Source organism: Asterias rubens, chromosome 13 (genome assembly GCF_902459465.1).
Source record: "Asterias rubens chromosome 13, eAstRub1.3, whole genome shotgun sequence".
In the NCBI taxonomy this organism is placed as follows: domain Eukaryota; kingdom Metazoa; phylum Echinodermata; class Asteroidea; order Forcipulatida; family Asteriidae; genus Asterias; species Asterias rubens.
Window position 1 is genome coordinate 1,199,766 of NC_047074.1, and position 21,407 is coordinate 1,221,172.

Sequence of the window (21,407 nt, forward strand, 5' to 3'; positions counted from 1 at the left end):
TCCACCAAGGTGGTTTCGAGGTTAACAAGTTATTTTGAAGTTAGGACATCAATGTCTTTTTAGAAGAAACAGAAATTGTAATTTTAAGTCAATTGGTAAAGGTTAAAATTGCATTCAAGAAACTGTATTGTGTGTCTTTTCACAGCGAAATGTTTTTATTTATGATAAGTCTCAAAGTTAGTTTTCTAAATTTTTTGGGTCAAAACGTGATCAGGCTTGAACCATAATATAGAGCCCAATGAAAGTTATACTGTCTGGTCAATGATGGACTCTCGCATGGCTGCCCCCCCCCCTCCCCAGCATGCAATGCTAGCCCATAGAGAAGTCACATTAATTTGCGTTGTTTTCATTACCAGGGGTTATTCACGAGAGGTGTTGATTCGGTGCGCTGCCCATTGTTTGTGAGGTTGTGACGCGCGCGGCTTGCTTGTGTGACGCAAAAAGTTTAAACAAAAGCAGTTTACGTCACAATGTCAACGTGCGTGATTGGCTGGAAGTTTGTGTGCGCATCGGATTGTGTAGCTGTGCAACCACAAAATCATGAGCTATGTATTTATGCATTAATTGGATTAAACATATCAATGTATGAACAGTACTCATCTACTGCTCGTCTGCTTCTTGCACAACACAACATAAGACTAAACTGGTAAACTTGATCATTGTTTTGGTGACTCGGAGAGAGTTGAAGTCATGCCGAAGTGCTTGTTTATCACCAAAGGAAAAATGCCGTAATAAACATGGTTAGAATATAATTAATAAGTTATCAAAAGCCAGTCATTTGAAAATGACGTTTGGAATGAGTGATGCTTTGAACCCGAAAACACCGAAAGCACAAAACATTAAGAGTGGAGATAGACCACGGTCGGCCTTAGGGAACGCGTACGAGAGGCTGCGGCAGCTAGTCCGCCCGAAGCCAAAGAAGAAGCAGGATGTACCGGTTAAGACAGAGGAGGCCGTCGACAGGAAGCCCAAGCCGAAAACAACTAAGGCTAAGGGTTCCGAGGAACCGTCTAAGACACGGGGTCTAGCTGATTCTTGGGACCGACAGCGGAAGGTGAAGGAGGACCAGACCACCACGACAGTCGGGAAGCCGACCCAGCAGTACAAAACTCTCGACGGCAGCAGGGCATGTTCCAACTCCACGCAGAGACCTAGACGAAAGAAGCATTCCAAGAGAAGGGCCTACGCGAAGGCTGATTCCGCGGACTCGTCAAGCAGCTGCGAAGGGAACGAGCACGCCGACAACGAGGACCTGTGGTTCCTCTCCCGAAGGGGAATCGAACTGGAGAAGAAGCTAGGGGAAGGTATGCATTTCCTGTAACTTCTTGTATTGTCTTCCTGTCTGTTCCTAAATCATCAACACTACGTCCTCATTGCTGTTTATTATACCAACAACATTATTGTGTAATGAATAGGGTAGATGGTCTTAGCTTTCGATCCAAACAACATTATTATGTTATAAATAAATAATAAATATGTATCAATAATATTGTGTTGATATTGATTTGTTTTCATCCTTTATGAATTAAATTGTTATGTTTGGTTTATGTTGATTTGGTTTTGTAATTGTAGCGCATTTCAAAACAAGCCTTCCTAGCTTCTGATGCCCGTAGTGGTTTTCTCTGTAGGTTCCATATCTATTAAATTATATTCTTTTTTAAATTGCATTTTCTTGATCTGTTCTTGGCTGTCTTTGACTTAAATAATATTGTACTCAACTTTGTGTTTCTCCTTCTCTGACCAATATGGAAATAGATGTTGATTGAAATTGATTTGAAATTGAATTGAAGGTACGTACGCTCAGGTCCACGCCGGTCACCAGGTAAAGTGCAACCGCCAAGTAGCCGTCAAGATCATCTCACTGGCGATGACCAACCAGAGATACCGCTCTAAGTTTCTACCCCGCGAGACGGACATCCTCCGGAAGGTGAACCACCCCAACATCATTCACCTCTTCGATACGCTCAGGTACGGCCAGAAGGTCTTCTTCGTGACTGAGCTTGCCCATAGAGGAGACCTGCTGTGCTACGTTCAGAAGCTTAAGGTCCTATCCTCACCGGTGGCTCGCACAATCTTCTCCCAGATTGCTGACGGCATAGAGTACTTGCATCAAAACGGCATCTACCATCGGGATCTTAAGTGTGAGAATATCCTACTCGACCCGGGTGATAGGGTGAAGCTGACGGATTTTGGGTTCGCTAGGGAGTGGTACGAACCGAACAACCTCTGCCGGACCTTCTGTGGAAGCGCTGCCTACGCCTCGCCGGAGATTCTCTCTGGTGTGTCGTATGAACCAAGCACGGCTGACGTCTGGAGCATGGGAGTTGTACTGTATGTTATGGTATGTTATTTAGTTAGGGAATACTCATCATGAAGTATCCTTTAAAATAATAGTATTTATCTCGGATGATGTTTTGTTTCAGTTTCACAAACTCTTCAACAAAACGTTTGGATGATGTGGGGGGGGATGTAAACTTTAACATGGCTCGCTTGCAACCTTTGTTTAGAATGGCTTCTCGTTTCAGTTTGTGAAAATTGTTCAGATTTCTACTTTTAAATAATTCTGTTTCAACTCTTTGGAAAACATTATTATTGGAAAATCACTGTTGTCGCCGTACTTTTATAAAATTATATTCAACGGGGTCGGGGGGGGGGGGGGGGTGGCACTTTTTGTTCAAAGGCGCTGAGGCACAGAAGAAATAAAGATGATGCTTACGACCGTGGGTTACCATCTTTGTGGGTACTCGGGTAAAAAATGGAAACTTGTTTCGGGTCACTACCAACTATAACCCTACCTTAATGTTGTTTTTGTAGGTGCAGGGTAAAATGCCTTTTGACGATGCTGACGTAAAGCGCATGCTCCACGTGGTCAGGAAGTATGACGTCACCTTCTTCTCCAAACGCCCTCTATCGGCACATTTGAAGGCACTCATCCAGTCTATTTTGAACCACGGGCAATGGGATCGCGCCACCATCGGCGACATTAAGTCTAGCCGATGGCTGATGGAAAGTTCAGTCAAGGCGTGAATCTTGTGCATGAATAATCTCTGAATAATCTTTATTTTAGTCTTAACTGTGTAAAATTTACTGGTCATGCCTTCATACCGATGAGACCACCGGAGATCACTTGTTACTACTGAGCCTTGTTTTGCATGCAACACCTCCGGGGCATGTCAACAATGATGCCCCATTGTATTTTGACACCAGTCCGCTCAGAACTATAAGATCACGATCAAAGAAAAAACCAACGAAAAAAAAACCAAAAATGACAAAATAAACAAAATGTACGTTTTACTTAGAAAATGAAGGTTTTTTTGCCAAAGAAATTGCTTTAGACCGCTATTGATCAATAGGCCTACACCCCCAATTTACCACTAACTCCACTAACTCTATAAAAGTTGCACTGACGACCTGTTTTGAAGCTGAGCCGATTAATGGCTTACCCAATTTTGTTTTTCCTTTTCCTCTCTGAGTGTCCTATTGTTTTTGTGTCCATACCTTTAAAAGGTCCTTACATTTTAATAGATTGTGGAAACAATTTCGTTGTAACCTTATAAATGTTAGGTACCGAAATTGGACGCAAGGCACAACATTTTTAATAAATGTATCTGAAATGAATGTGATTTAGAGGTTTCTACTTTTGCAAAAAAAGGTTTCTACTTTTGACAACATTTCTTGAATCACCTTTCGGAAACTGTTTTTCCTCATCAGTCAATATTTTTTTAAATAAGATATTTTGCCGAATCTTATCCTGTAGTGGAGAAGATGTAATTTATGATTTTTTTGTTTTCTTGCTTGATGAGGATCGAGGGACCTGGATTTTTTATAATTATTATTTTCTTGCTGTCAATAGACTATTAATAAGACTGATAATAAATCAGTGTTTCGGACAAATAAAGTAACAGGAATACACTAACAAAACAAATTTAAACAAACAATGAAAACAGTAGTTCATGATTTGCTTTATTGTGCATTCATAAGTTCTGTGCACATCACTGATAATCATCTAGACAATAAAAAGGGGGTTGGTGTAGGGTGAACACGAAACAAATTATTGAGTTCTGCTTCGTTGTATGAGTTATTGGTAAAATCACACCATTTGAAAGCATACAATGTGTTGAGCCCGTAACTAATACTGTAACACTTAACTCCCACTGTTCCCCGAATGAAAAGTTAACTTAATAATTGCACCCCCCCCCCCAACACGCGTTCGCCCCGCCCCATCTTGGCGAAGAGGCGTTTATTTATTACCCTAACAGCGCCCTCGCTTGGTGACAAACACATAGCTGGTGTCCAGCCTACCTGCAGAATAACGTATGCTTAAGAACGTCCTTATGCCACCGGCCGGTTTGTTTACCAGCGGAAGAGACAGAGATCTCAAAGTTCACTGCTTTTCTGTAAACTGCTGTGGCAGCTTGTGATATTGATATTGTTTTTGCAAATAATTACAACATAGATAGAAAGATGTGACGTGCTAACGCCTTTTTGACGCTTTTCAATATTTTGCAGCTTTAGGAAGCAATAGTTAGTTGAAATTATGTCATCGTCTGACAGAATACAACACACCGGACTGGTCACACAACAGGTAAAGTCGCACAGGAAACCCACCTTTTATTTAACTGCATCTTATTCGTGAGAAAATAAATTAACCAGGCCCTTCCCCCTTTTTTCTTTACTTTGTCTTAAGTTGACCCCCTTTCTCTACGTACCTCACACCCGTGCCTCCCTTTATGCGTATTGAAAAACTTGCCGTACCCGTCATCCATTTATTTTTGTATCTAATTTATTCAATATTTAAAACTTGTTGGATTGTGTGTGGAAGAAAGTTAAATTAATTTTAAATAATTAAAAAACAAAAAGGGATATCTCATTGAGATAAATTTAGATACGTATATTTCATATCGAGTGAAAAAGTGGTGGCGCCATATGGAAACCTTTCCAAAATAATAATCAATAATAAGTGTCATGAGATGAGCATGAGTGTTACTTGCTAATTCTTGCTTGCCAAAACTGGCACTGACTGAGCTGTGTGCCAAAAGTGCCAGGGGCCGATTTCACAAAGATCTAAGATTGATCGTAACTGCAAATCAATCGTAGTTGCTTAGTAAAACGTGATGTCACCACACAAATCACTATGTATGGTGATACTGAAAATTTGTCTTGCGATGAATTTTATTGCTTTGTGAAATCGGCCCCTGTTCCAAAAAGTAAACAAGGCTATACAAATCACTGGACCTACACATGCATATAATAGGCCTATATTTTAAATTAGTGACTAAGACTCTAGTCTTACTAGTTAGTCACATAATTATATACGTACATGTACATGTATAGAGGTACATGTGTAGCTGTGTGGAGTGAATTATAATCCTGTATTCTATAGTTACTTCACTAATTTAGTAAGAGTGTAGAACCGGTAGTGTAGGCATTAATGCATCCTGCCACAAATGTTTCACACATTTTTACCAAAAAGGGAAGCTCTTTTCAATCAGTTGTAATGATAACAAATGAAAAAAGTGTTGGCAGGATACAACTGAATTTTGTTTTCATCCCCAAATCAAGAAGACTCTTCTATATTGCTTCAGATAATATTGCTAAGTTAGTGTTGTGAATGTCAGGCTTGATTTATTTACATGCCTTTTTATAAGTATTTTTACAAAATTTGCCCACTATTCTGAAGAAGGAGGTCTCTTTTAAAAACAAGTCGCTAGGTATTCTTCAATTATTCACAAAGGTCTTTTATTTCTAATTTTTAAATATGATTCTATTGTTTCTTGCAGAGGCGGTTGCGTCACCTATGCAGTCTATCAGCTCGCAACATCCAGGTCGGTACACAGCCTGATGCCACTCCGAAGGAGAAAGAGTCGCTGATAGAAACCTACTTTACTCTGCATATATGGCCGTCTTGTCAAAGTAAGTGTATAGATGAACTGCACATAGCGTCAACGACTGTCAAATTTTATGGTAAACAATGGAAAAATGCACTCGTGTGTGAGCTGGGTACAACTCTCAGGCAATGATACAGTATATATACATGTAGCCTTTCAGGCGTGCACGATTCATCATGTTACGGTACGTCTTAACACACTCGGACTTGAAGGCCAAGAGCGTTTTGAAGAAGTTGCCAATAGCCATCATGTAGGCCTCTCGGAATTTAAACTTCAAAAGTTGTGGGCAAACCCCATTCAACCACAGGGTAATTATTTTTATTTGTAATACCGTCTTTAATTAAATAACTTTTTGTCCTTTGTTGACAGCTGTTTACACAAGTGAAAAGATCAACAATTCTTTAGTAAGTAATCCATTCAGTCAGTTCATGCATTAGATAATAATTATAAGCAAGATAAATACCTGTGTTGAAGCAAGTACTATTTAAAGACACTGGACACTATTGGTAATTGTCAAAGACTAGCCTTCACAGTTGGTGTATCTCCACATATGCATAAAATAACAAACATGTGAACATTTGAGCTCAATCGGTCATCGAAGTTGCGAGATAATAATGAAAGGAAAATAGCCCTTGTCACACGAAGTTGTGTGCGTTTAGATGGTGTATTTCTAGACCTCAAGTTCTAAACTTGAGGTCTCGAAATCAAATCTGGGGAAATTACTCCTTTCCTAAAAACTATGTCACTTCAGAGGGAGCCGTTTCTCACAATGTTTTATACCATCAACCTCTCCCAATTACTCATCACCAAGTAAGGTTTTATGCTAATTATTTTGAGTAGTTTCCAATAGTGTCCACTGCCTTTAAAGTAGATAAATGATAAAAACAAAAAGTAATTATTTTAAATTATTAGCAAATTTGTATAGCGGCAAAAAAGGAAGCTCTGCGGTGCTTAACATGCTTAATGTGCACCCTGTTTGTGTGTTTCACTGTTTAAGATGCTTGCTTCAATTTTGGCCTATTTGACCCTTAGATTTAAATTGTACCTTGCTATTTTCATAGATGCGAGAAAGTTATGTACAGTAAGCTTTGATTTTATGTCTTGCACGAAACAAACTTTACCAACAGTAAGTGCTAGTTAAATCGAAAACTAAGTTTATTTTTTGTCGGTATCTGGACATTAAATATCGTCCGTAAGCCACGTACAAACAATTCTTCAGTTTTATGTTTTTTTTGCATTGTTCGTGGCATAATATGCATGTGTCTTACGTTTTAAACAAAAATCATCTGTTTAGATTAGTCAAGAGAAATATTTTGAGTTGAGTCTCATGATTTGTTTTGTCTTTACAGAATCCAACATGGCGTAGCTTTGACCTTCAAATGTCCTGCCCTGACCTGGACGTATCCCAGTCAAGTATCCTTTATAAAAATGTCATTGTATTTTTCCGTTTTATTATTAAGTCTGCGCAAATAATTTGCCCATTAATTAAAAAAAAGGATATAATGTAAATAATGAATATCAAAAAAGGTAAAAAAAAAATCCTTTCAAGAAATCGTAATTTTCAATCAATTTAACCCACAGTAACTGATTTGATACCTTTTGCAAAGTTCCAATACAAATGAACATATTTTCTCAAAGAGAGTGCCCCTTACCAGAGGAAAATTGCTCTGTCCTTTGAAGAGCGAAGTTCCAGGCCTGTTGTTCAATTTGAATAACTCGAAAATGGGAAGTCCAGTTACAAAATTTTGAGTAGGAGATATGAGTTTACATTTGTACATTGAAACACAGAATATACTTGTATACAACTTTTTGGGGTGTTATTGCAATATTGCTTCAAAAGTATACACTGAACCGTAAAAAAAAAATATAAAAAAAAGGCCGTAAAAAAAAGATACCTGTCAAATATTGCTCAGACCATTGTTTAGAGCAATGAATTCCAAACAAACATTTATTTACTCACTGTTGCAGGCTGTAATTTGAAAAGTAAGACGTTTTTTCCTTGGTAAAGGGCACCTTAAGAGGAAATTGCAAGTTTCTACTGGCAGAGCATTTGAAGGGCACCAAGGCAATGACCAGGGGGCATGAAGGCAACTACCGTTGTTGACTTCATGAAGTTTATTGGTTTATCAATAACTCTGTTGTTGTAAGAAGTCTTTCCTTAACGCACCTGTTACCCAGCTATTCTTGTAAGGATGTGGGGCGGTCAAGACTCCGAATGTAGCCTTGTTATAGAATGGCTGGTCAATCTCAGAGGTCTGTGCTACCTAGGAACTCAGGTGAGTCTATCTATCTTAATGACACTGGACACCATTAATTGTCAAAGACCAGTCTTCTCACTTGGTGTGTCTCAACATATCCATAAAATAGCAAACATTTGAAAATTTGAGCTCAATTGGTCGTCGAAGTTGCCTGTCGAAGTTGCCAGATAATAACACAAAATACAAACAATTGTCAAACGAAGTTGTGTGCCTTCAGATACTTGATTTCAAGACCTCAGCTATCATGACTATAGTTCTGAGATCTCAAAATCAAAATTCTCGAAAACTATGTTACATCAGAGGGAGCCTTTTCTCAAATTGTTTTAATCTATCAACAGCTCTCCATTACTCGTTACCAGGTAAGGTTTTATGCAAAAATTATTTTGAAGTAATAACCAATAGTGTCCACTGCCTTTATATATAGAAAAGCGTTATGACCGACTGGTCTAAGTTCCCGTACCCAAGCTTTTGTCGTCAGCATCAGAGTGTGTGTTTGAATCCCAGTAATGACAATATTGTGCCGTTGAGTAAGGCACTTAAAGACAGCTTTGGTAATTGTCAAAGACCAGTATTTTCACTTGGTGTATCCCAACATAAATGCATGAACAAACAAGTGTGTGAAAATGTTTACTCTATTGGTCATCGAAATTTCAAGAGAATAAAGAAAAACATCCTTGTTGCACAAATTTGTGTGTTTTCAGATGCCTAATAAAAGGCTACAGGCCTGAAGTGTTTTACTAATTTGAGTGAGAAATTCGGTTTTTCTCAGACGTTACTTCAGAGATAATTGTTTCTCGCCAAGTTAGTTTTAATACTAGTAATTATTTTGAAGAATTATCAATAGTGTCCAGTGCCTTAAACCATAATTGCTTCGTAAAAACTTGAGTTGATATTGTTTCAGGAATGCCTAGTGCTAGATGAACAGGAGGCTCTTTGAGAGACCAACTTGGCTAGAAAATGCTCAACCATTGTTGTTGTTATTGTTGTTTACCATTTGTAGATACACAAGGATGGAGTTCGGTACCAACCCAATTCCCTCATCTTTGGGATGTTTCAGGGTTTCTATGGTGCGTCGGATAACCTACTTGTAAGTAATATCAAAGTCTTATATAACATGGTATAGCGCACGTATCTACCAAACAAGGTACATGTACTCAAGGACCTGAGTATTCAAACTTTCTGAAAGATAGGATATTGCAGTGATGAATTCTGAGACCCAATTATGTAGCACCTTATAAGGGTTTACGGCAAATTTAGCAGCCACACCCAGGACCACTGGGGCGAACCCCTTCTCTTTTCGATAAGTGCACTGGATTCTTGTACATGCATTACACAACACATGGGACCAACGACTTTACGTCCCATCCGAGGGGAAGTTTTAACCCTCTTTGAGCTTATAGACTGTGCAAGTCTTACTCTTACTCAAACATTTGATTTGAATATTGGACCTGTTAAAGTACGTGAGTTTGTTTCCTTCATGCAGGTTGAACCATAGTTGTCCAAAAAACCCTACCCTCTCATTTGAGTGGTTTGACAATTATTGGTCACCTTCCTTGCAAATGAGAGTAATGGTAGGAGGGTTGATGTGGTTAAAATTCATGCATGTGATAAACTTATCTTTCCAATCTTTTTAAAGGAACATTAAAGAAACGGTAAGAAAAAAAATCACGGAGAACACAGATTTACAAAAATTTACATGGTCTAATGATGATAAAAGTAGAATATCCCTTGAAATATTTCTGCCCGAAATGTCATATTTGATGAGAAATAAATAATACTAATTTCCTGTTTGGAGTTTATCGCTCAGTGAGAGTTTTATTCATTTGCTCTTATTGCATCGATGTCATGCAAAATGTGTTTCTAGTTTTTGTCACTGTTTTCTCATGAACCAAACCAGATGGCCGATCGTTCTCAAACTTCTACAGGCTTGTCAGTTTATGTACACAGTGCATTACATTAAGTGCTTACACTGCCAGCAACTGTTTTATTCGAGAAAAAAAAAAGCAATTCTGTATTAAATGTGCCTTTAATAATAATTTGTCATTTATATACAGGATTCAGCTGTGCAGAATTATTTTCAAACATCGATCGAAGTGGAGCAGAGTGCCGCAATTCTTTCATACAAGACGTTTTCTTTGGGAAGGTAAGACATTTTATTTTGATCTACCTTGAGAGCAAAACTAATTTCTGATCGTGTTGATTTTATCTAATTGAGTGTAGGCAGTGACTGAGTTGTATTTTCTGCAGAACTTTTTTACTTAAAGACACAATCTTCGTGGCACTGTTTTACATATTTCTCAAAGCTACAGCACGTCAGCAAGTAATATTTCAAGGGAACATTTCCACTATCATTATCTTCGAACCATTTACATTTAATGTAAATCTGCAGACATTGTGTTTGTGACGTACAAAAAGTTTCCAAACTCTTTTGAGGTTACCGGAGTAAAGGTATTATGGCCAAGCGGTCAAGCGCACTGGAGTTTGGTGTTTCTGACCAGCAGATTGTGGACTCTAAAGGCATATTGGTACATGTACATAAAGGGTAAAAATAAGACTATTTATCCGTGATGCAAAGTCCATATCATAATGCTGTGCTTGGTTTCATTCTTGCAGGCTACACACCACTCAGCGAGCAATAAGACAGACGGAAGCAACGGTTACCAAAGTCAGAAGTTCCATCGTCCATAAACTGACCTTAGCAAAGAAGAAAACCGTCCTGGTAAGCCAGCCATTCCTGAGGGTTTGCCTCTCATATTCAACCCCCAAAGGCTTTTTGTTTTGCTGACTGTATACTTGTCATCCAAATTGCACTAGAAAGACATCCTTTTTATTCAAACTGTTACCACCAAAGCAATATTTGCTGAACATCATTTACTGGACTTCATTTATGGAACAATCTCCCTCTTCACATCAATCAAGCAACCACCGTCACACACTTCAAGACTCTTCTCAAAACATTCAGGTTTAAGTTACTCATAAAATTTATGAGCATTTTAAACATGTATGCTGCTTAGTTAATAATTATCAAGAATAATAATATCACTCTGCTGATCAGAAACACCAGAGTTTGCATTCGGTGCTCTTAGGACTTTTGACGAGTTAAGTTCCCTATCTGAAGACGTAGGACGCATTGAACCCATCCTAAGTTAGGACAGGTTACTCGTTCTAACTGGAGATAGGAGTAATCCTAGCGTTTCGTGAAATCAGCCGCAGGTCTACTTACTAGGTACTCTTAGTTTCATCCAAGAAATATATACAAACATAATAATTTTTAATTAATCGAAAGCAAATGCGTGAATTTATTATAAGAGGATGATGTTAATGTTATTAATTGTAACTAAGAATATTTTGTTTGACAGTAAAGAAAGGACTCCTTAACCCAAAAATGGTTTCTAATTGAACAGTTATTTTAATTCAAGGACCTAAAGCCATAAAACACTAGTACATACATTGTTCAACTTGTTTAAACTTTAGCAGTTGTTTAACTGTTTCTACTTTCTTATCTATCAGCGTTCGGGAATTGAAGAGTTGAAACTACGTCTGGGAATTCTAAAGGGTGAAATGGAAAGGCAGGAAGTCTTGATGGCGTCAGACTGCAAAAGATGCACCAAAACGAGAGAGGTCATTGATGAAAGAGGTAGCTCATTGCCTTTGTTCTATATCAGTGCTTTTGGGACACTCTAGTTATTCATTTTTATTATTTTTTTTTTTTTTTTTTAGGAGGATGGGGGAAGAATGTTATTATTTCAACAATGTTGCAACTTTTCGCCATTATAATCTCCGTTTTGTCTGTTCAAATAAATTTTATTGTGTTATTTTAAGTTTGGCGCTTGCGTTGATGGATGTGGCTGAAATAAGTTAAAAATAAATCAAAAATAAAAGTAAAAAAAGGAATGTTGCCTTTGATTCTTGTAGCTCAAGCTCACAAGTTACGATGTGAGAGAATGAGGAGTGAAAAAGACGAGTGGACAAACCAACTTGAGCTTCTCAGAGAGAGAAAGTAAGTTAAACATGATTAAAGGCATGGACACTATTGGTAATTGTCAAAGACTAGCCTTCACAGTTGGTGTATCTCAACATAGGCATAAAATAACAAACCTGTGAAAATTTGATCTCAATCAGTAGTCGAAATTGCGAGACATTAATGTAAAAAAATTGTCGCACCATGGTCACACGTAGTTGTGTGCTTTAAGATGCTTGATTTCGAGACCTTAAAATCTAATTCTGAGGTCTCAAAATCAAATTTGTGGAAAATTACTTCATTCTCAAAAGCTACGTCACTTCAGAGACGCTGTTTCTCACAATGTTTTATACTATCAACCTCTTCCCATTACTCGTAATCAAGAAAGGTTTTATGCTAATAATTATTTTGAGTAATTACCAATAGTGTCCACTGCCTTTAAGTGGCAAAAGATAAATTACGAAATGAACAATGCAGGTGTAGATAAACAATAACAAATGTAACAAGGAATTAAACTTTTATACAGTCGATGTATGTATCTGAAAAACTTTCCAGCAATGTGCCATACTTTTTACCGTGTTAGGGCGCTCTCAATCACTTCTGGGGGTATATTAATTTATACCCCATACGATTATTAAAGACTGGATTAATTACAGACATCTAATCCATCACGGACAATAAAACTTTTAAAGGAGCCGTTATAAACCTCTACTAAAGCAACTTAAAACTACAACGCAACAAAAGTGACAGAACGCCTGTTTAAAACTGTGCAGGACGAATTGCGTATACCCCCCGGAAGTGATAAATGCGGTCAAAAATAGGACACATTTCATCTTCATTTCCTCCTGACACTTTTTGTTATTTTGTTTGTGTGTGCAGAGAACAACTGCAGAAGTTATCAGCGCAGTATGCAGCCCGTAAAACTACCCTCATCGGGGAGTTGGCTGATATCTACCCCGTTGTGGAGGTCGCAAACAATGAGCACACAATTCTAGGCATCAGACTTCCCAATGCGGAGAATTACTCAGGTACCTAGAACCACTTCCTAGAGCAGGATGTGAACCATTGACCTCCGGTAACATGCCGGTATCGCAGGAGATTCTGTGTGGTCCCCCCCCCCCCCCCCCCCCCCCCCCCCCCCCCAGTGGTTCTGTCCCCCCCCCCCCCTATATGGCAACCTTTGTACAAACTTCTTCTGATAGCGCCCTCTTTTGAACCTTCGTCCTTCAGCCAATATTAATTTCCCATATGGAGCATAGAATATCTGGGGGACATAATTCCCTGGGACAACCAACTGAGGTTTCTAGCACTATTTTGGTGGTCTCCTTCATTTGTCAATAAACAGCTCAGTTGGTGGAGCGCTGGCATGTTTCTAGAGGTCATTGGTTGAGGTCATTGCTGAAGTAAATATTATTTGTCTTTATTCAACCCCAAATTTTCTCATTCTTTAACGAGTTTGTAATATAATTTACCTGTAAGTTTTTGAAGAAAAAAAAAGTGAGAGACACAAAGCAATGTTTTCAGGAGAAGATGTTTCACTTATTTCTCAAAAACTACAGCATCCAGCTAGGAATATAGCGTTCTATCATCTTTATCTTCTAAGTTTAACGTAAATCTGTGGAAGTCTGTGTTTTGTGTCGTACAAAAAGTGCCCAAACCCTTTAATCTGACTTGTGTGTTCCATACAGGAACCGATGATATGGTGGTATCCACCGGGCTCGGACATACTTGCCATCTTATCTTGATGATGTCACAGATCCTCAAGTTACCCCTTCGCTATCCCATGATCCACTACGGGTCTCGATCTATCGTCCGAGATCACATCACGGAAGCGCTGGCTGAGAAGGACAGAGAGTAAGTTTTGGAAGTTTTAAAAATAGTTTTTTGTTTAATTTTTTTGAATTTCAAGTTCATCCCAAACAAGGCTTAAAGGCATTGTAAGAAACAGCTCCCTCTGAAGTGACGTAGTTTTCGAGAAAGAAGTAATTTTCCACGGATTTGATTTCGAGACCTTAAGTTTAGAACTTGAAGTCTCGAAATCAACCATCTAAACCCACACAACTTCGTGTGACAAGGGTGTTTTTTCTTTCATTATTATCTCGAAAGTTTGATGACCGATTGAGCTCAAATTTTCACAGGTTTGTTTTTTTATGCATATGTTGAGATACACAAACTGTGAAGACTAGTCTTTGACAATTACCAATTGTGTCCAATGTCTTTAAAGCCACTCTTGGTATGGGCTACAAGAAGAAAGGTTAATTTAATGAAAAGAACTCATGGGAGTTGAAGATATGAACTGATACTCCTCTTAAAACAGTCTAGATTGCATGATGGAGGGGGGATTCGAACCCGCAACCCTTGCAATTCAAGAGCAGTGTCTCGACCTTCCAAAGAGGTTCTTTTAATTCTTAAAAGCCTTTTCAAATCTCCTAAATGCCACTATTTAAACAAAAATATATTTTAATTTTTGTTATGCAAGTCGCCAGACACACAGGCCTTGGCTACAAATCAACTATTTTCTCCGTCTTCAAAAGCGACTTAATCAAAAGATTGTACCATTTTCGCATGCTTGTATTTGTAAAATTATTTTTAACTGATTTCTTTTTGCATTGACAGTTTCCCGTTATACAGTCGCGGCAAGGAACGATTCCAGTTCAACTATGCTCTGTACCTTCTCAATCGGAACATAGCTCAACTCAGATTCGCCTTGGGAGTCCAAACCACTGATCTCAGAGCCACTCTACCTAACCTCAAAACACTTCTGGAACTCAAGTGGGGAGTTAAAAAGTAAGGATGCCCCTTCAGTAAAATTTCAGACCTGTGTGCTTGGTTTTTGAAAGGGCAAGGGCATAAAGGCGTTTTTCCTTGGAATGAGGAAACTGCAAACTTTCTACTGTAGCGTTTCAGGGGCACCAAGGCAATGGCCAGGTGGAATGGAAGCAATGGACTTCATTGCCTCCGTGAAGTATCAGGCTTGAAACTTTCATAGCATTTATTGTGTGTTGTTAGTGACTTGGTCTAGGGGAGTAGTCTAAAGTAGTCTAATGTATTGTTTGTTTGACATCCTCAGCAGTACCGACAGCATGATATACCAATCGCCAAGAAGCCTCCGCCAGCAGGGTTCGTCCTCGACCCCGCCCCAGCAGAGGACAACGCCAGCCAACGCCCAACCTTATCCCGTCCAGGCACCCCCTGTCTACAGCCAGGTAGATTCCTCAAGGTCAAAGACAGTTCCCAACACCCCACCGCCCGTCTACCAACAACCTGACGCTGGGAGAACCCCTCCCGCTTCGCCGTTTGTCGAGCTGATAAGTCCGTTTGAAGAGCTGACTCTGGAAACAGAGCCAACTCCAACCCTTCCAATACCTATCCCGAGCGTTGACATGGCTGCTAAGGATATTGAAGCAAAACAAGCCATGCTTGTGAATCGCCAGAATGGCACGACTGTGCAAACCACTGCTTTGGTGGAACCTCACAGAAACACTGACTTAGAAGAATCTCTAAGCGACGTAGACAGCACAGGAACTCTCCAGCCAAGACATTCTAGCGAAACCTATCAGAAGCAGCAGAGCAGCTGGCCAACAATTCAGTCTGTCGGCGAAGACAACGAAATCAGTAGAACGCTGGAGAAGTCTCTAGACGTTGACCAGACAGAGATGGAGAAGTCCCTAGAGGTGTTTACATTATCACTAGGAGATGAAGGGAATGAACTGGAATCTCCTCGCGGCGAATTGCAGACCACCTCACTTGACTTCTCGCCAGACGTTGAAGGCGATTCCACAGCCTTACCAAAGTTTGCACCATCAGGCCAGCTTATTGTTTCAGAGCAGTCCACAGCCGAACCAGCAGCTCAACCTCCTGCTGATAACAAACAAGTCAACCCATCCAGTATGAACAGCAACCACAACTCATCTTTAGTTAGCCTTCCTGATTTTCAGACTGCTTCAAAACCCGAAACCAAACGTGCATCACCTGACTGTGACAGCACAAATTTAACCCAAACTCCTGACCAAGTCATCACCTCCTCGACACTGGCAGAACCAATGTCAAAACCAAACTCGGCACACAACATGCACAATCTCAGCCAATCGCCTAAAATTAGCTTCATAGACGCATTAAATTTTGACGAGAATGCCAAAGTCACATATCCACAAGACAACGATCGTCCTATGAGCATAGATCGAGCTTCCAATAACCGGTCCCCTGTAGAGATTCCACAAAGGGAGCCTGTCCATTCTGGTTACTCAACAGAATCGGATTCCGTTTACCAGTTTGATGACCTCGGAAGTCGTACGGAGGCCCTCGCTAGACACGAAAGCTTCTCAAGCTTCAAAAAAGCGTCTAGTCCGGCTAAAGCGCACAAATTTGGGAAAACATAGAAACCTCGACCAAACTAGTTTGACAATTGTTGTAAGCAAAGTGCTTGCACCTGAAAAGAGGGTCATTTCCCTCTGGACCTCTGGATAAATATATTTACGCGGTAAGTATTATATTAATATTCTCTTACAGTCTCTATTTTAATCTTATAATGCATTTACATATTACATTTAGTCACTTTTTAAGAATTTGTTTTTACATAACTCATATTTTGCACAGTTTTAATTATTGAATACTTACAACATGTGCATTGATCAAGGCAATGCACCCTATAGGCACTGAACACGTTTGGTAATTGTCAAAGACCAGTATTCTCACTTGGTGTATCCCAACATAAGCATAAAATAACAAGCCTGTGAAAACTTGGACTCACTTTTTCATTCAAGTTGCAAGAAAATGCTGACAGAAAAAACACCCTTTTTGTACAAAATAGTGTGCATTCAGATAGGAATAAAAGGCTTCTGGCCAGAAGTCTTTATTTTTTTAGAGGGAAATTACCTCTTTCTCAAAAACTACGTTACTTCAGAGGGAGTCCTTTCTCACACTGTTTTATACTATCAACCGTTGCTTGTTACCAAGTAAGTTTTTATGCTAACTGTTTTTTGAGTAATTACCAATAGTGTCCACTACCTTTAACTGACGTATTTTCAAAATGTGCCAGGTACTAAATAGCTCCGTCGCTGTTTAACAACAAATACCAAAATATGCTCTCTTGGAAAATGGGCAAATAATGCAAAGTTTGAGAAACTTAGTTGTACCAAAAAGGAACAAAGACAATGTTGTGTCTGTTAATTTTGAGGCAATTCATGCACGCCACCATTTGACTATAAATTGCTGGATGAAATCGTTCCCTGCTGCTACATTTTGCTCAAGTTTTATTTACATGTAAGAGCTATTTAGTTAGATTTTTGTGCAAATATTATTGTGCAAGTTCAATGGGAGTTCTTTGTTAACCCAATGTGTGTTGGTAACGGGACTGGTGATTATGTGCAATTGATTAGTATAAAAGGCTTTTTAATTATTTGTATTTGCCCTTCACATTAACCGGAAACGGGTACAGGGCATAACTCAATCGGCCATTTATGAGAGTCAAAGTTTTGACCCCCATAAATGGCCGACCGTGTTAGTTCGCAAACACTTTGTGCATCTGAGTCTTTAGCTTAAAGACACTGGACACTAGTGGTAATTGTCAAAGACTAGTCATCGCAGTTGGTGTATCTCAACATATGCATAAAATAACAAACCTGTGAAAATTTGAGCTCAATCGGACGTCGAAGTTGGGTGATAATAATGAAAGAAAAATCACCCTGGTCATAAAAAGTGGTGTGCTTTCAGATGCTTGATTTCGAGACCTCAAATTCTAATTTTGAGGTCTTGAAATCAAGTTCGTGGAAAATTACTTCTTTCTTGAAAACTACATTTCTTCAGAGGGAGTCGTTTCTCACAATGTTTTATACTATCAACCTCTCCCCATTACTCGTTACAAAGAAAGGTTTTATGCTAATAATTATTTTGAGTAATTACCAATAGTGTCCACTGCCTTTAAAGAAGTACCTTTATGTCTTTTCATGTACACGTACATGTATTTCTTTGTAGGAGAGTGTAGGCTCAAATTGTACATTATGATTGCTTTTGATCGAGGCTTTTTCATGTAAATTATTCTGGACTATTGACAATTGACAAGTGCTACAGCATGGTTTAACGCAACTGCGTCCTGTTAAAAAGCAACAAACAGTGGGTCAAGTTGTCTCGAAATTTGTTTTCGAGTTGCATTCTATTAAAGATGAGAGAAAAATAGAAGAAATTAAATTCAAAAACATGAAATAATTTTGCGAATAACAAAAATATGTGTTGGTGTTAATTTAACACAATTTTCTTATTCATTGTGGCACGCAGAAACGTGAGAAAATTTGCCACAACCCAAATTTAAACGAGCTGGTAGAGCGCAAAACTTGTCTAAACTAAACTTATTTACTCTGAAGACGAGCAGAGTATACTGTTTGAAACGTCGAGACCAAACCGGCTCTTTTCAGAACCACCACTCCTTCAAAAGAGATTTTACTCATGGTTGAACCCGCAAGTTTACTATTCATATTTATATTTATAGTTTCTGTTTCCAGAATAAGGTTACCAGCCAAAATCTAATGAATCATTTACTGTCTGTGACCGGCTTCCCGTTCCTAATCTGTTGTGCTTTGCATGGTATTGTAAGCAGATAATGCTCAGTATCTGCTTAGCAGTTCATGCTCAGTATCTGCTTAGCAGATAATGCTCAGTATCTGCTTAGCAGTTCTATGATATTGGGTTCAGTACAATCATGTAAGGAACTTTCCTAAAAGAATTTCTGGAATATTTAGCTTTGCTTAGCTATGCTTAAAGACACTGGACACTATTTTTAATTGTCAAAGACCAGTCTTCTCACGTGGTGTATCTCAACATATTTTGTATGCATAAAATAACAAACCTGTGAAAACTTGAGCTCAATTGGTCGTTGAAAGATAATAATGAAAGAAAAACACCCTTGTCACACGTAGTTTTGGCTTTCAGATGCTTGATTTTGAGACTTTAAATTCTAAATCTGAGGTCTCAAAATTACGTGGAAAATTACTTCTTTCTCGAAAACTACGTCACTTCACAGGGAGCCGTTTCTCACAATGTTTTATACTATCAACCTCTCCCAATTACTCGTTACCAAGTAAAGTTTTATGCTATTAATTATTTTGAGTAATTACCAATAGTGTCCACAGCCTTTAAAACAAAAGTGAAAAAAAGTTCCACTATGGAACGAAAAACACATCCTGACATTGCTCTGTTATTCACGTACTGTTCACTCAGTGATTTTGTAATTCTTTATTTTAAAATTATTATGTTGCGATTCTTCTTCCAATATGTTAAAGCCGCATTGGACTCATTGGTAAAAAAAGACAAACAAACTTTATAATTAAATTGGAATTGATTATGTAAAAGAAGCTCTACACTGGTATTTACATGTACTTTCTGGTTTTGGTTGCCACTTTTGTTATTATCAATTTGAGTGAAATCTACAAAAGGCCACGTGTCTTTATCGTAGATTTTAAAACAAAATTGATTAAAATTTCTATTGAGTTGAATATAGCCTTGTGAACTTTTCTCGAAAAAATCATCAGGCTTGTGAACTTCACAAGGCTTCACAAGGCTAAAAATCATAAAGCTATAAGCCTTATGAACTTTTCGGAAAAAAAATCATAAAGCTATAGCCTTGTGAACGTTTCAAAAAAATCATAAGGCCTTGTGAACTTTTCGGAAAAGATCATAAGCCTATAGCCTTGTGAACGTTGTGAAAAAATCATAAGGCCTTGTGAACGTTTCGAAAAACTCATAAGGCTATAGCCTTGTGAATGTTTCAAAAAATCATAAGGCTAGCCTTGTGAATGTTTCAAAAAATCATAAGGCTATAGCCTTGTGAACTTTTCGGAAAAATCATAAGGCTATAGCCTTGTGAACGCTTCGAAAAAATCATAAGGCCTTGTGAACTTTTCAGAAAAGATCATAAGGCCTTGTGAACGTTTCGAAAAAAATCATAAGGCTGTAGCCTTGTGAACTTTTCGAAAAAATCATAAGGCTATAGCCTTGTGAACTTTTCGGAAAAAATCATAAGGCTATAGCCTTGTGAACGTTTCGGAAAAGATCATAAGGCTATAGCCTTGTGAACGTTTCGGAAAAAATCATAAGGCTATAGCCTTGTGAACGTTTCGAAAAAATGATAAGGCTATAGCCTTGTGAATGTTTCAAAAAATCATAAGGCTATAGCCTTGTGAACTTTTCGGAAAAGATCATAAGGCTATAGCCTTGTGAACTTTTCTGAAAAAATCATAAGGCTATAGCCTTGTGAACTTTTCGGAAAAATCACAAGGCCTTGTGAACTTTTCGAAAAAATCATAAGGCTATAGCCTTGTGAACTTTTCGGAAAAAATCATAAGGCTATAGCCTTGTGAACTTTTCGAAAAAATCATAAGGCTATAGCCTTGTGAACGTTTCGAAAAAATCATAAGGCTATAGCCTTGTGAACTTTTCGGAAAAATCACAAGGCCTTGTGAACTTTTCGAAAAAAATCATTAGGCTATAGCCTTGTGAACTTTTCGAAAAAATCATAAGGCTATAGCCTTGTGAACGTTTCGAAAAAATCATAAGGCTATAGCCTTGTGAACTTTTCGGAAAAAATCATAAGGCTATAGCCTTGTGAACTTTTCGAAAAAATCATAAGGCTAAGCCTTGTGAACGTTTCGAAAAAATCATAAGGCTATAGCCTTGTGAACTTTTCGGAAAAAATCATAAGGCTATAGCCTTGTGAACGTTTCAAAAAAATCATAAGGCTATAGCCTTGTGAACTTTTCGGAAAAAATCATAAGGCTATAGCCTTGTGAACTTTTCGAAAAAATCATAAGGCTATAGCCTTGTGAACTTTTCGGAAAAAATCATAAGGCTATAGCCTTGTGAACGTTTCGAAAAAATCATAAGGCTATATAAGCCTTGTGAACGTTTCGAAAAAATCATAAGGCTATAGCCTTGTGAACGTTTCGGAAAAAATCATAAGGCTATAGCCTTGTGAACGTTTCGAAAAAATCATAAGGCTATAGCCTTGTGAACTTTTCGGAAAAGATCATAAGGCTATAGCCTTGTGAACTTTTCGAAAAAATCATAAGGCTATAGCCTTGTGAACTTTTCGGAAAAAATCATAAGGCTATAGCCTTGTGAACGTTTCGGAAAAAATCATAAGGCTATAGCCTTGTGAACTTTTCGGAAAAAATCATAAGGCTATAGCCTTGTGAACTTTTCGAAAAAATCATAAGGCTATAGCCTTGTGAACTTTTCGGAAAAGATCATAAGGCCTTGTGAACGTTTCGAAAAAATCATAAGGCTATATATATAGCCTTGTGAACGTTT

General features: G+C 38.4%; 2 protein-coding genes across 3 annotated transcripts; both read left to right on the top strand.

Moving 5' to 3' along the window:
* Positions 1–784: 784 nt before the first annotated feature.
* On the top strand, positions 785–3,027 carry LOC117298604 (testis-specific serine/threonine-protein kinase 6-like). Its single transcript, XM_033781922.1, has 3 exons — positions 785–1,304; positions 1,791–2,341; positions 2,815–3,027. Exons 1-3 carry the CDS (start codon positions 785–787, stop codon positions 3,025–3,027), a joined length of 1,284 nt encoding a protein of 427 aa, XP_033637813.1.
* A 1,263-nt stretch (positions 3,028–4,290) lies between these two features.
* Positions 4,291–16,831, top strand: LOC117298988 (UV radiation resistance-associated gene protein-like). 2 transcript variants are annotated; one of them, XM_033782388.1, is made up of 15 exons: positions 4,291–4,314; positions 4,510–4,585; positions 5,781–5,913; positions 6,258–6,292; positions 7,238–7,301; positions 8,067–8,164; positions 9,147–9,233; positions 10,201–10,289; positions 10,760–10,865; positions 11,657–11,783; positions 12,062–12,146; positions 12,987–13,135; positions 13,796–13,961; positions 14,724–14,894; positions 15,178–16,831. In XM_033782388.1, exons 2-15 carry the CDS (start codon positions 4,538–4,540, stop codon positions 16,484–16,486), a joined length of 2,667 nt encoding a protein of 888 aa, XP_033638279.1. In that variant the 5' UTR covers positions 4,291–4,314; positions 4,510–4,537; the 3' UTR covers positions 16,487–16,831. The 2 variants fall into 2 exon arrangements, with proteins under 2 accessions (XP_033638279.1, XP_033638280.1); XM_033782389.1 differs by lacking the exon at positions 4,291–4,314 and having other exon boundaries at positions 4,378–4,585; positions 15,181–16,831.
* The last annotated feature ends 4,576 nt before the right edge of the window (positions 16,832–21,407 follow it).